The 14792-nt window shown below is 42.2% G+C and overlaps 1 protein-coding gene across 14 annotated transcripts in view; it reads right to left on the reverse strand.

Moving 5' to 3' along the window:
- The window catches only part of MYCBP2 (MYC binding protein 2), a 463608-nt gene that overhangs the window by 305989 nt on the left and 142827 nt on the right, over nucleotides 1–14792 (reverse strand). For all 14 annotated transcript variants that reach the window (XM_030566987.1, XM_030566958.1, XM_030566968.1 and 11 more), the window contains exon 17: nucleotides 10741–10842. In XM_030566987.1, the coding sequence (XP_030422847.1) occupies nucleotides 10741–10842 (102 nt within the window). The remainder of the gene's footprint in view (nucleotides 1–10740; nucleotides 10843–14792) is intronic.

A 14792-nucleotide genomic window follows, 5' to 3' on the forward strand; every position in this document is an offset into this window, starting at 1 on the left:
TAACAGTCCAGGGGGAGTAGGAGCCAGGGAAGAGAGAACTGACAAAAGGAACATGGGGGGAGGAAGGTGGGCAAACTGGATCTAGCGGAGCAAAGAGACTAGAAGAAGGGGAGGGAGAAGGAGGATGGAGAGAGAGAAGGATTGGCTGAAGAGCCAGGGGAGGAGAACTGGGACTTGCAGGACAAGGGGATAGGGGAGAAGGCAAGAACTGGGACATGGAGTCCAAGAGCTAAGTTACAGATTAGCTCGGCACTAAGATCGGGAGTGTGAAGAGAAACGTGACAGATGGAGACTGGAATCTGTTTGGTGAGAAAAATGTGACTGGGACAAGGAGTTGGGTGGCAAAGAGACAGGCCTGGGACGGTAATGGGCAGAAAGGTCTGTGAACACTAGAGCACACTTCCACCCACAGCCTAGAATGGAACCAAGATTACAGAGTCTTATCATTCCCCCACTGTCAGCAAATGCGTGAAATTCACTCACAAAATGTCTCTCATCTCCCTCTAGTGCTGGTGCACACAAGGATGACAACCTACTACTGCTATCACTGGCTCTCTTAGCTCAAGTGGCAGAGACCTGTATGGGACATTTTAAGGTTCAACCCTGCTGATGAATCATGTCAATGAGATGGAATTTCTGGGTTTTCTTTTCCAGTTTCCTTTTTCAAAAACCTACGAAATTACACACACTAAAATTATTAGAAGAACATTAGGATTGAAAAATCAAGCACTCGAAAGTTAGGAAATGCCAAAAGTAAGGTTGGCTAGGCAACTTTAATTTGGATTCTTTAATTTACGCATATGTATTATGGTATAGTCTTTAATTACATGGTTATCAGTTCCTCCGCTGCCTCATTCTCTGCAGAAGTTGGACCTGCTCTGAGATGAATCACTGTTGTGTAGAAGGACATTTGTCTGGAGAGCCCTTGCCTCATCTTTTGCAAAACGATGTAGTATATAAGCCAGTATGTTGCAGGAAAAGAAAGGAGGATCTCGTGATTAAGGGCTCATATATAACATATATGGAGATCTAGATTCCACCTCTGCCTCTGCCAAAGAATTCCTACATAATATTGGGCAAGTTATTTAAAACAAACACTTTTTCATAGGCTATCACTAATTGTGTGTTCCTTGTTTTATGGATGCCCAACTTGAAACCCTCAGATCTGTTTCACAAAAGTGCTAAGAAGTCACAGCTACAAAATGACGTCCACAGGAGCTGTGCTTTGAACACATTAAGTGCTATATAAGTACTCTAAAAAAAAAAATCAGATACAGTGTGTCTCAAACTGGGCAGACAAAATTAGGGGATACCTCTCACCTTAGTCTCTATGCTTTAGTTCCTCATCTATAAATGGGAGTAACAATAGCCCTTTACCACAGAGGATTGTTGTGAAATTAAATAAATTAATGTTTGAGTAGCAATCAAATAACATAGTGATGAGAAAAAAATCCCAAAAAAGTTAGTAGCAATTGGACATCTAACATAGTGAATGCCAGTGAAAATGAGGTAGGATCAGATGCTACAATATGGAAAGACCAGGTTAAAAATTACTTAGACAAATTAGATGTCTTCAAGTCACCTGGTGAAATATATCCTAGAATACTCAAGAAGCTGACTGAGGAGGCATCTGAGCCATTAGTGATTATCTTCAAAAAGTCATGGAAAACAGGAGAGATTCCAGAGGACTGGAAAAGAGCAAATATACTGCCCACCTATAAAAAGGAAAATAAGGAGAACTCAGGGAATTACAGACCAGTCAGCATAACTTCAATACTCAGAAGGATAATGGAGCAAATAATTAAGCGATGAACTTGCAAACATCTAGAAGATAACAAGGTGATAAGTAACAGTCAGCATGGATTTGTTAAGAAAATATCATGTCAAAGCAACCTAACAGCTTTCTTCTACAAAGTAACAAGCCTTGTGGATAGGGGGAAGTGATAAATGTAGTATATCTTGATTTTAGTAAGGCTTCTGATACTGTCTCACATGACCTTCTCATAAACAAACTAGGTAAATGCAATCTAGATGAAGCTACTATAATGTGGGTACAGAACTTGTTGAAAAATCGTTCCCAGAAAACAGTTATCAGTGGTTCACAGTCAAGCTGGACGGGCATATTGAGTGGGGTCCCGCAGGGATAAATTCTGGGTTCCATTCTGGTCAATATCTTCATCAGTGATTTAGATAATGGCATAGAGAGTACACTCAACGATTATGGATACCACCAAGTTGACGGGAAAGGAGAGGATAATAATTCAAAATGATCTGGACAAACTGGGAGAAATGGTCTGAAGTAAATAGGATGAAATCCAATAAGGACAAATACAAAGTACTCCATTTAGGAAGGAACAATCAGTGGCACACATACAAAATGGAAAATGACTGCCTAGGAAGGAGTACTGAAGAAAGGGATCAGGGGGTCATAGTGGATCACAAGCTAAATATGAGTCAACAGTATAACACTATTACAAACAACACCCCCCCCCTCAATCATTCTGGGATGTATTAGCAGGCGTGTCGTAAGCAAGACACAAAAAGTAATTCTTCCACTCTTCTCTGCACTGATCAGGCCTCAGCTGGAGTATTATGTCCAGTTCTGGCCACCATATTTCAGGAAAGAGGTGGGAAATTAGAGAAAGTCCAGAGAAGAGCAACAAAAATGATTAAAGGTCTAGAATACATGACCTATGAGGGAAGATTGGAAAAACTAGTTTGTTTAGTCTGGAGAAGACCCAGGGAGGTTGTGGAATCTCCATCACTGAAGGTTTTTAAGAGCAGGTTAGACAAACACCTCTCAGGGATGGTCTAGATAATACTTAGTCCTGCCATGAGTGCAAGGGGTTGGATTAGATGATCCTCTTGAGGTCCCTTCCAGTCCTAGAAATCTATGATTGTATAATCATTATGTATTCCTAGCACGGTTTGAATAGTGTGGAGTAATAAGGCTTGTGGCCACACACTGAACAATGAGGATAAAACACAATATCAAATAGCTGCTCACTGACTGAGCACTGGTCATTCTATTCACTGTATGAAGAGGTCCTGTAGAAAGAAAGTAATATGTGATCACGTAACTGAAGACTACACCATAATGCATACACACAAGGGGTCCAAATTAAGGTTGCCCAAGCAACCTTAATTCTGGCATTTCCTAATTCAATCATGCCTTCAAGACATTCTTTTAATATAATTTTGTATATGTAATATACAATGGCATGCGTATGCAATTTCAACAGATAAACGTCTTGTAAAGTTGAAGCGTATACAAGCAGGAGCATGCAATAAAGTTCCTCCAAAACCACAAGAGTATCAATACTGCTGTGATACATATTAAAGAGTGGATTCCTGTGTTTCAGAGTTTTTCATAAGATATCACTATATATTAACATTTGTTTGTTTTATACTGGTTAGTATGCGAGAGGTTTCAGTTTGAATTCACATGGACTAGGTAAAGGGAATCAAATGTCAAGGAAATAAATTTGCTTTAAGCAGGGTTACCAGATAGCAACTGTGAAAAAACGGGATGGGAGTGGTGGGGATAGGGGCAGCGTGGTAACAGGCGCTTATGTAAGAAAAAGTCCCAAGAAACAGGACTGTCCCTTTAAAAAGGGACATCTGGTCACTCTAGCTTTAAGTAAACATCAGAGTATAGAGCCAAAGAACTCAGCTTTTTCTTGATCAAAAGTAAATTACGTAACGGTTAGGTGGGTTTGGTTTGGTTAGTAAATACAAGATCTTTCACATACTATGAAAAAAATGCAATACTCGATACTGGAAACACATAATATACTATGAAAAAAGTACAATAGAAGATTCTGGAAGCAACAAGATAATGCATTTAACTTATATAACTATTAAATTAACTTCATCAAGTTAACTTCATCAAACTAAATTAAACTTCATTTAATGAAAAAAGTAACACGTTGAATAATTTATTCTGCTGGAAATTAAGATGGTTATTCAGCGACATGTAATAAGTACTATTGGAAACTATTTCAAGGAAAGGTCAACAAAAGTGACATCTTGGATAAATGCTAAATAGATTTAAATATTTAACCTGTTATAATCCAACTGCAATTACCATGTGATTTTTTTCTTCAAAAATAGTCATTTTATTGTCATATTACTACCATTTTAAAAGCTGTGACGTTTCAGCCATTTTAAAAATAGTTCTTAAATGTTCAGCAGTAACTGGTTAAGTAGGCTACTTTATTGCATATTAGAAAACCATTAGCCATCCATTCTTGTATGGAGTGTTGTAAAACTGTGTTGGTCTCAGGATATTAGAGAGACAAGGCAGGTGAGGTAATGTCTCTTCTTGTACCAACTTCTGTTGGTGTAGGAGACAAGCTTTCAAGCTTACACAGAGCTCTTTTTCAGGAATCAGAGAAGAACTCTAAGTAATCCTGAAGCTTTTCTCTTATCCCAACAGAAGCTAGCCCTATGAAAGATATTACTTCATCCACTCTGTCTCTCTAACTAGCCACCCACTAATTAGACAGTGCTAGATTATGCTGTCTCAGTGTCCAGCAGCTTTGGCTAAAAGTGTGATGCAACCAATTTCCAGATTTTTTCTTCTCACTTTAGGACAGTTACTACTAAGATTACAGACTTCCTTTAATATGGGAAGAAAACAAGCACGCCAAAATCTAAATCTAAATGAAACTAAGTACCCAATTTTATACCACAGTGAGGGTAATCTAAGGGTTCCTGCATCAAACTGAGAATGCTAAGAACTAAACTAAAAAGCAAACAAGGAGCATTTACTCTTACCATATCTTATCACACTGATTTCTAAATATTTTAATTCCTTTTTAAGAATGGTAAGTTTAAATAAGCCTCCTCTCTTACGCTTCTGAGCAACAGAAGAATCTTTGAACTGAAAATAGACTGGCTGAAAATCCTAGGCTTCTTTTAAGTAATAAGTATTACTACAACATCAATCGTGAACTTAAAAAAAAGTATCAGTGGAACAACTGTAAAAGTAAGCTAATCTAAGGCACCCCAATCTCAACAGTGTCCTGCTGCACATGACGGGGTATCTGACTGCTTCATTGCCTGCTTTCCTAACAGAATGTATCAGCCCCAAGAAGAGCAGGATAAGAACTTAAGACTGGCTCTGCCTGAATCTACAGAGTCTCTAGATAAGGATGACTCCCATCCCCAACATGGCCAACCAAGGCCACCTAGGAGAAGAGAAGCTGAGAAATTCACTACCACTCATAGCTCTTTAATTCTCTGCACTAGCCTTGAAGTAGTAGGCTAATACAATCTAGAGATTGCACTAATTTGCTCCAGCCAGCTGCAGTCACCAAAAGCCCATACGCCACTTGGGGACAGTCCAAACTCAACACGCTCTATCCAATTCTCCCTCCCTGCTCCGGAGACAGCCTTTGAACCATGAACAAGTAGGAGAGAACTATTTCTGCCAAGCCAGAGTGGTCACCAAGAGACTTGTGGGTGATTTAACTTTTTTTTTTCCCCCCAAACTGCTACATGAGCTGAATAGCTCAAATATCTGCCCCCAAATTATGGATGGTGACCACCTGAGTTATTTTGAAACAACACATTTGAACCTCAGGCTGAAAGCTTGAACATGACAAATCTAACCAGGAATGATAGCCACTAACACATCATCATAAGAAACCAACAGACCATCATGACAAACTGATATTTTAATCATGTAGCTGAAATGGAGATATGCAGCCACACCCCAGTATATACATATTAGTCCAGTAAAATTCCAATTTACTGGACCTCCCCAATTAGATAATTAGCAGTATATTGCAGCTAGTCCCTGAGTCTACAAGCTTCAGTTTTGGTAAGCTGTAAAGCTCTTTAATGCTGAAACTGAACTCCTGCGAAGCTTAAAAATTTTGTGGGAACTCTGAGGTCTTGTCTACACTACAGGGAAAAGTCAATCTAAGCTATGCAATTTGAGTTACATGAATAGCATAACTCTAGTTGATCTAGCTTAGATCTACTTACCGCAGGGTCCACACTACACAATGTTTCTCCCGACAACTCCTCTTACTCTTCTTGATCCAGTGGAGTACAGGAGTTGACGGGAGAGCAATCTGTGGTCGATTTAGTGGGTCTTCACTAAACCCACTAAATCAACCACAGATGCATCGATCGCCATGCAGCAATACCCCAGTAAGTATAGACAAGCCCTGAGTTTCAGTCACGCAGAGCTCAACAGGACTCAAGTCTAAGGATGCCAGACCATCCAAACTAAATCACTTTGATTGCCTGATTGACAGCAAAATATACAAACACAGAGAACTCCCTCTATTAAAAACATACAAATTTATAAATTTATATATAAGCATATCTGTACACACAATTATACAGATTTTATTATATATATATATATATATATACACACACACACACACAATATCATACCCTTTTTTAAAATATATAAAATGTGTCCATTCCGAAGGTACCTGGGATGGATGTACTAATTGCTCTATGACAAAACGTTTTAAAAATTACAAGAGTTGAAGAAAATCAGAACTAAACTAAAAAGACTCCACCTATATTTCTACCCATTTACGCCAACTTCCCAACCCTCAGACAGCAGCTTATTCAAACAATGGATCGTGTCCCATGCCCCAAAGGTCAAACATGGGCTCTGTCATACCTACAAGAGAAGTGAGTTCCCCAGAACTGTTGACTCACACAGTTAAATTGGCTTCAATCAAAGAAAGAGGCAGTTAAGACTGAAACCATTCAGAGCCCTGTAGATCAAAGTAAACACCCTGAACTGCATACAGAAGTAAATAAAAAGCTAGTACAACTTAACTAACCAGTATAATATTCCTTGAAGCTAATATCGCAAGCTAGCAGAAAGCTGTATTCCAAGATAGATTCAGCTTCCAAGAGACCTTTAAGAGTAGCTCTCATTCAATCCGAGCTAGCAAGAATGTGTCTACTTGAGCTGAGCATCCCACCCCTAGCACCAACTACAGATGCAGATTAGAACCCTGTGGTACTCCACAGAGAAATCCCTCTAAGGTGGGCTAAGGATTACATAAGCAATCCTCTGCGACCTCCCAAGGAAACATGTAATTCTATCTACTCCAGCTGTCATCCACAGAGGTGTCAACAATATTTCATGGTCCAAATATACAAAAGGCAGTTGATAGATCTAAGGAAATTGGCATGGACACTTGGACCACTCTCCATCACTAAAGAGATGCAACCTGGACTGTGGGACTGCTGAGCCCTCCAAACCCACCAACCTGTGCTGCTGATGTCAAGCAATAAGCCTCTGACAGGCATTGCACTTACACAGCCATCCACAAGCAGGAACACACCCAACTGAGTTACATGAATAATCTCCCAGCCATGCATGAACCATCAATGGAGAGGCTTCAGCAACACACTGTTTTAGGTAAAATAGAAAATAAATTTATTAGCTACAGAAAGATAGATTAAGTGATTACAAGTAGAAGGCATAGACATCAAAGTTGGTTACCTAAGGAAAAAAAATAGAACAGAGCCTAAATTCTAACTTAAACAGACTGAGCAAGATTTGAACCAAGCAATGTCTCTCCCTAACAGATGGTACAAGCAGTTTACATTCCTCAGTACACAGACTGGACCACTTTCGAGCCTGGGACCAAACCTCCCCAGTTCAAAGTTTTTTTCTTGCAGACCTTCCTCCACCTGTTAGAAAGATCATTGCCATGACCTGGGCTAGCCCATCCCCAGGGTGTACATCCCTTCTCCGAGAAGCCTCTGGGATAGCATATTGTGCGTGGATAAGTCATTAATGACAATCTGGCCAGTGATGGCTACGACTTTGTTGTAACTGAAAAGCTGGCCATGGGCATTCCCAACCTCACAACATAGTTCATTAACTCATAATAATACTTCATAACTTTACATACAATGATAGTACATACAATCTAACAGGATATTAATGTTTAATAGCTCAACATTTTTAAAATGATACTTCACAAGACATACATTGTATAAAACATATCATAATTATACGAGAGTGGTGAATATGGGGGTTCCAGGGTGCTACTTTGAGGTACAGAGTATCACAAGATGATAAAGCAGTTAGTCCTAACAGAGCATCCACTGAGTCCTGTGTGATTAAATAATGCTCGGTGAATGTGTGGGAAGACATGCAGGTCACTGCTTTACAAATGTCTGTGATTGGTACACTGGTCAGGAAAGCTATTGAGATGGAAAATGATCTCATGGAGTGCGTTCTAGTCCGTGGCAGCATTTGCAAATCATGCTGATGATAGCAAAGGTTAGTACAACTGGAGATCTATTTTGAAAGCTTTTGTTTAGATATCGCTGACCCTTTTGATCTTTCAGCAATAGAAAGAAGTGATCTTGGTATCTTTCTGAAAGGTCTGGTTCATTCAAGATATAAGGCTTAGCACTCTTCTAACATCTAGCATGTGGAACATGGCCTTCCGTTTATTTCCATGTGGTTTAGGGTAGAAGGATGGAAGATGAATAGGCTGATTTAGGTGGAATGAGGAAGGTATTTTAGGTAGGAACTTTGGATGTGTTCTTAATGTAACTATCTGGGAAGACTCTACAGGTAGGTACACCACGAGAGCCCCTATTTCCCCATTCTTTAAGTGGATGTGATGGTCACGCGAAAGGCCATTTTCATAGACAGAGATATGAACAAGCAGGTTGCCATAGGCTGAAAAGGGAGACAACTGAGGCATCGTAGTACTATGCTGAGGTTCCAAGGTGGAATGGTATCTCGTACTTCAGCAGTCCTGGGTGGTGATGGCAAATGGGTAGGTACCGCATGCACATCCGGGGGTGAGATGTGTACTGCAGCAACATTGGTACGCAGCAGTGGCGACTTCAGTGCATCAGACACTAGTGTATTGGGAATCTAAATTTATTGGTATTATGGAAGTAATTTGCTTCAGTATCATCGGAGACATTTGCATCAGTTCTGTTGTTGACAATGCTGTCAGTGCTGGGATCACTCTGAGTTCCACAAAGCATCCAGCAGGTGGCACCGTAGATGTTGTCAGTGCCAATGTACTCGGTGCCGCATGTCTATTCGGCGCTGTCGGTACCATCTTTAAGACTCCAATACTTTTCTTACCCCTATTACCTGATTATGTCATCTTGTCCAGTCCTACCCTCTTGAGGTCCTTGAACTTACTGGTGACAACGTTACCAGAGGCCCAGGAGGCGTCACAGATATTCAGTCTCATACTTGTCAGTGCAGAAGTTACTGATCTCTAAGGGACCTCTTTCTTTTTGGCGGTTCCTTTTTAGGCAAACTTGAACCTTGCTTTTTAGTGTCTTTTCACAAGGACTCTGTTAGTTTCTCTTCGTAACTAGCAGGGAGGATGGCACGGCTGATGTCAACGCCAAGAGCAACCATTGTCCAGGCAGGGTTCCAGGACCAGGGTCTAAAGATGAGCTCTCCGTCAGTTTTAATTTCAGCTCATGGTTTTTCTGAGTCTGTACCTTACGTGTAAGACAATACATACGTTTTTGGGGAACCCGCGCCTCTTCCAGGCAACGAATGCAAAGGGAGTGACCATCACTGACCAGGATGGCCTCCCAGCAGTAGAAGCACCATTTGAATTTGGAAGATCTGAGCATAACACACCTTTATAGGGATTACTTCTCTGAAGGAAAGATATGTAGAAACTACTATTCTAAATCAAGGGGGTAACGATAAATAATGAAAACACATTTTTTTTTGGAATGAAGAAAAAAGAACGGGAACTCTAAATAACTAAAATCCTAACTGAAACACTGTCACTATGAAAAATGAGATCACAGACACTAAGAACTCACTAAAAAGGGCTCTGTTAGGGACTCCATCTCAGGACAAGAGCAGTTGAGAAGGAATCGAGGGCCATTTGGGTGAAAAGCGCTATGTAACCGCCTAACGTGGTACACAAAGGAGGGAGTGCATGTGCAGCACAAGCAGGCACTACAACTGAAAATCTCAAATCCTAGGTACAGGGACGCAGATACACCTAAAGTGGAGCATTCACAGGGACACTATTCGAAGAAGAACCACTAATTCCCCCAATCTTATTCCTATTTTAGCCCTTACACGAAGTGAACACATTCCAATGAGGAAGATTTTGGGAAGGAAATACTCATACATCCCCTCACAATACCTTCATGGCTCTCTTAGGTATTTGATACAGCACTAGCTATCTGAAAACATATGGACTGACAATGGGTCAGCAGTCTTCTCCAACAGTTATCAGTAATACATGCACAACAGAGGACCCCATTCTTTCTTAAATCAAAGACTACAAATACTTTCGTAGCCACCAATGTCGTATTGAACAGCACAGCATCGGAGTGCTGACTCGGAGCCTGTGCACCTCAGGTGAAATCTCTAATGGTGTTAATCTTTTCATTGTCTAATCAAAGCCCTAGACCTAAATTCTCAGCTGTTTTTGTCTCCCATGCTCACCATTATAGGCTTAATAGAAGCCAAATTCTCAAGCCATTACACAGCAGTATTACTGAATCCTTGCAGGCCTTTTCTGTATTATAAAATTGAAGTGGTATATTGATTTTTTTTAATCTATTGAGTTCAATTAGTGCAAACCTCTACTGAAGAGACACTTAAACCTGATTTTTGTTTCACGTTTGACAGTTTTTAAAAAGAAAGAAGGCTTGTTTCATAAGGCCTAATCCGTTTTTAGGAATGGTGTGCCTTTATCCTTATTTTAGCCTCAACTCAGTAACAAATAATCTTACCTCTCCCTTCCTCCAATCTATGCCTCCTGTTTACACGCTGCCGCTTTTCCTCTTGCCGTAGCTGAAGGTGCTCTTCAATATTAACCCCAGGAACAGGAACAGCTGCATCAATTAATACATAAAAAATACAAAATCTATGTTTAAATAATATGATGAATGTGACAAAACCTAGGAATAGTCAAGAAAATCAACGCTAAGGCTCAATATTTTGTCCTTTATAAGCTCCATTGAGATGTTTACGAATAAGGGAAGGAGGCAACATAATGATTTCAGAATGGACTGTCAGCCTCAATTCTGGATTTCTTTACTTTCATAAGTCTGTCACAATTTCAACATTTAATAGTTTTCTGTACTTCCTATCTATCAGCTAGACGCAGTTTCAGAGTTTAAGAGGGTTTGGTTGTTTTTACTTTTGCCCCAAATTTCCAGGAAACATAACATAAGACAACTTATATGTTGACAAATTCTATTTAAAACAATAGTGATCTATTTAAAATTTTCTTTAGGTACAGCACATATGACAGCAACATGAAAATGAAGACCACAATGTTTCAATTAGCAGCTCATTTTAGAAAGAGTTGCATATTTTTATTAATTCAATTAATATAGATCAAGATTGTATAGCAACCGTGTTATTTTTGGCATGTTGATCAATTTAATACCAAATTATAATTCCATTACAAACACCTATTTTCAAGGTAAGATTAATACAAACTTAATTGCAGGCATAAGGTGACACAGAGAGACTAATATTAAAATACCCATAACCTTATTTAAAATATGATTCTACTCTGAAAAGTGACCGTGAAAATAGCATCTTCTATCCAACAGATCTCCTTGATTATATTCAGCGTTACATCTGCTTATTTAAGTGACAGAAACAGGAAGTTACTTACCTGTAACTGGAGGTTCTTTGAGACGCGTGTTCCCAATTTGGATTCCAAATGTGAGTGTGCATGCATGTCACACACCAGAGCCAGAAGGTTTTCCTAGAAGTGTCCGTTAACCTGCACGTACATCGTACATCCTATGTGCTCACAGTCGAGGGTATAATAGTCTGTGTGGGCTGACGACTCTCCAGTATCCCTCTTATTGCTCAATAGTCCAATCCGCAGCAGAGGGAATGCAGGGCAGGTATTGGAATCCAAACAGGAATCACACATCTCAAAAACAACCAGTTACCTTTTCCGTAACAGGTGTTCTTCGAGATGTGTTACTCATGTCCATTCCATATTAGGTATGTGTAGTCACCACATGCACTGGTGCTGGACGTTTTTCCCCTCAGCAGTATCCGTAGGGGACCAGCTCTGGTGCCCTCCAGAGTGGCACCTGCATGGCGCAGGATAAGGGGCACCGCTGGCTCCCCACAACCAGAGTTCCTTCTTGCCGGAAACTCCAAAAGTGGGGAAGTAGAGCAGGTCATGGAATAGACATGAGCAACACATCTCAAAGAACACCAGTTACAGAAAAGGTAACTTTCTTTTCTTCGAGTGCTTGCTCATGTCCATTCCATAGTAGGTGACTCCCAGGCAATACTCATGGAGGTGGATAGGAGTTCACGGACGTGCAGATTGCAGCACAGCTCTGCATTGTCCCTGGCATAATGAGCAGTGAACGTGTGAACCCAGCATTGTCCCCAGCATAATGAGCAGTGAACCTGTGAACAGAGGACCATGGTGTGGCTCTACAGATGTCCTGGATAGGGATGTGTGCCCAGAAGGCCGCCAAAGATGCCCACGCTCTCGTCGAGTGGACTTTGACAATCAGCAGCGGCGGAACCCCGCCAGGTCATAACAGGTCCTTATGCACGAGGTAATCCAACTGGAAATCCTCTGCGAGGACACTGGGTGACCCTTCATCCTATCTGCTGTAGCAATGAAGAGTTGAGTCGATTTATGGAAAGGCTTGGTACATTCTAAGTAGAAAGCCAAGGCCCTGCAGATGTCCCAGGCGTGAAGACGCCTCTCTTCACTGGTCTTCTGCAGTTTGGGACAGAACACTGAGGAAGATGTTCTGGTTCATATGGAAGGTGGAGAGCACCTTTGGCAGGAAGGCTGGGTGGGGCCACAACTGACCCTTATCTTCGTAGAAAACTATGTATGGAGGTTCTCAGGTCAAGGCTTTATTTTCAGAGACCTGTCTTGCTGACGTCACCGCCACCAGGAAGACAACCTTCCATGACAGGTGGGAAAAGGAGCAGGAACATGTGGTTTAAAGGGTGGGCCAGTGAGCCTAGAAAGGACCAAGTTAAGATCCTACTGTGAGACAGACGCCTGTACCTGCGGGAAGTCTCTCGCCTGTCATGATCCCCTGAGGAATCCGACTGTCATTTCACAGGAAAACACTGTCTGTCCTTGGATCGGCAGGTGAAAAGCAGAGATGGCCATGTCATACACTCTAATGGAAAAGCGTGTCAGGCCCCAGTTCCTCAAATGAAGCAGGTAATCCAGGACAGCCTGTATGGAGGAACGCGAGGGAGAGATGCCCCCTTCAGATGCCCAGCAGGAAAGCCTCGTCCTCTTGGGCAGGTAAATCAGTCTAGTTGAGGACTTCCTACTTTACTTTGCAGGAGGAGCTGTTGGATTCCTTTCGAACAGGTTTGCCCCTCCTGGTTCAGCCACTCACCATCCATGACAAAAGGTGGAGGGACCCAAAGTTGGGGTGTAGGAGTTGACCATGGTCCTGTGACAGTAGGTCCGGTCAGCTGGGCAGGGGCCAGGGAAGGGCCACTGACTGGCTTATGAGCGTGCTGAACCATGTCGGGGTGATCAGGACTACCCGCGCTTTGTCTCTTGATCTTCACCAGGGCCCTGCTGATGAGCAGAATTGGAGGGAATGCATACATCAGGCTTCATGACCACAACAGGAGGATGGCATTGGACAGAGAGTCCTTATTCAGACTTTGCAGAGAAAAAAAAATGGTGGCATTTCCTGTTCTGTCTGGTAGCGAACAGGGCCGCTCAGGGAGTTTCCCACCTTTGAAAGATCATGCAGGCTATCTCTGGATGGAGTGACCACTCATGGTGAGAGGAAAAGTCCCTGCTGAGCTGGTCCACAAGCTTCCAGGTGGATCTCATGGCTCATGCAAAAGTCCCATAGATGGAGCTTCTCCTGACAGAGAGCCAACAAGCATGCTCTCCCTTGACTGTTGATGTAGAACATCTAGGCTGTGTTGCCTGTCCGGACTCATACCACCTTGCCCAACATGTGGAGCAATAAGACTCCACACACTAGCCGGACTGCTTGGAGCTCTTCAACATTTATGCACAACCACGCTTTGTCTGGGGATCACATCCCCTGAGTCTGGAGGACGCCAATATGCGTCCCCAACCCAAGATCTGAGGCGTCCAACACCAACTCGATGGAGTGGGGAGGGTTGTCAAACAGAACCCTTCCAGGGCTGTTCTGTGGTCGGCCCACCACCACAGCAAGTTAAGTATTACCTGGGGAATAGCAACAATCTTTTCCAGGGGGTCTCGGGACTGGGAAGAGACCATCACCAGGCATTGTTACAGGGGATGCATCCTGAGCCTGGCATGACGGACTACGTAAGCACATGCTGCCATGAGGCCCAGCAGGCGCAGACAGACCCTGGGTATAGTCAAAGGGAACACACAGACTTCCGTGATGTGGTTCACCAACATGTGGTATTATAGGTGGTCATCTGGTGGAGAGAGTGAGGAAAGAATAAATGCCTCATCTGGAGATGAGGATGCAGCAGTGGAGACTGGCAGTACTGGTTCCATATCTTCTTCCTCCTCGTACACCGATGGTGCTGCAGGACGAATGGGGGATGGCTGATATGAGGCGACCAATGGTGCTTGGCATCCCTGACAGGGATTTGAGTGTGGCCATTGCTGGGCTTCATGGGTAGCAATACCAGGCCTCTGAAGCACAGTCAAACTTGTGGATAGTGCAATCTGGGGCGTGATTCCAGATTCTGATATGGAACAGGAGAAAATGAGGACTGTCTCTGAGAAGCCCTCAGACATGGAAGATGGGGAAGTAGGGGCTGGGGGGAGGAGGAGAGAATACCGTAAGTACTGGAGGGC

This window comes from Gopherus evgoodei, chromosome 1 (genome assembly GCF_007399415.2).
Source record: "Gopherus evgoodei ecotype Sinaloan lineage chromosome 1, rGopEvg1_v1.p, whole genome shotgun sequence".
Taxonomy (NCBI): Eukaryota; Metazoa; Chordata; order Testudines; family Testudinidae; genus Gopherus; species Gopherus evgoodei.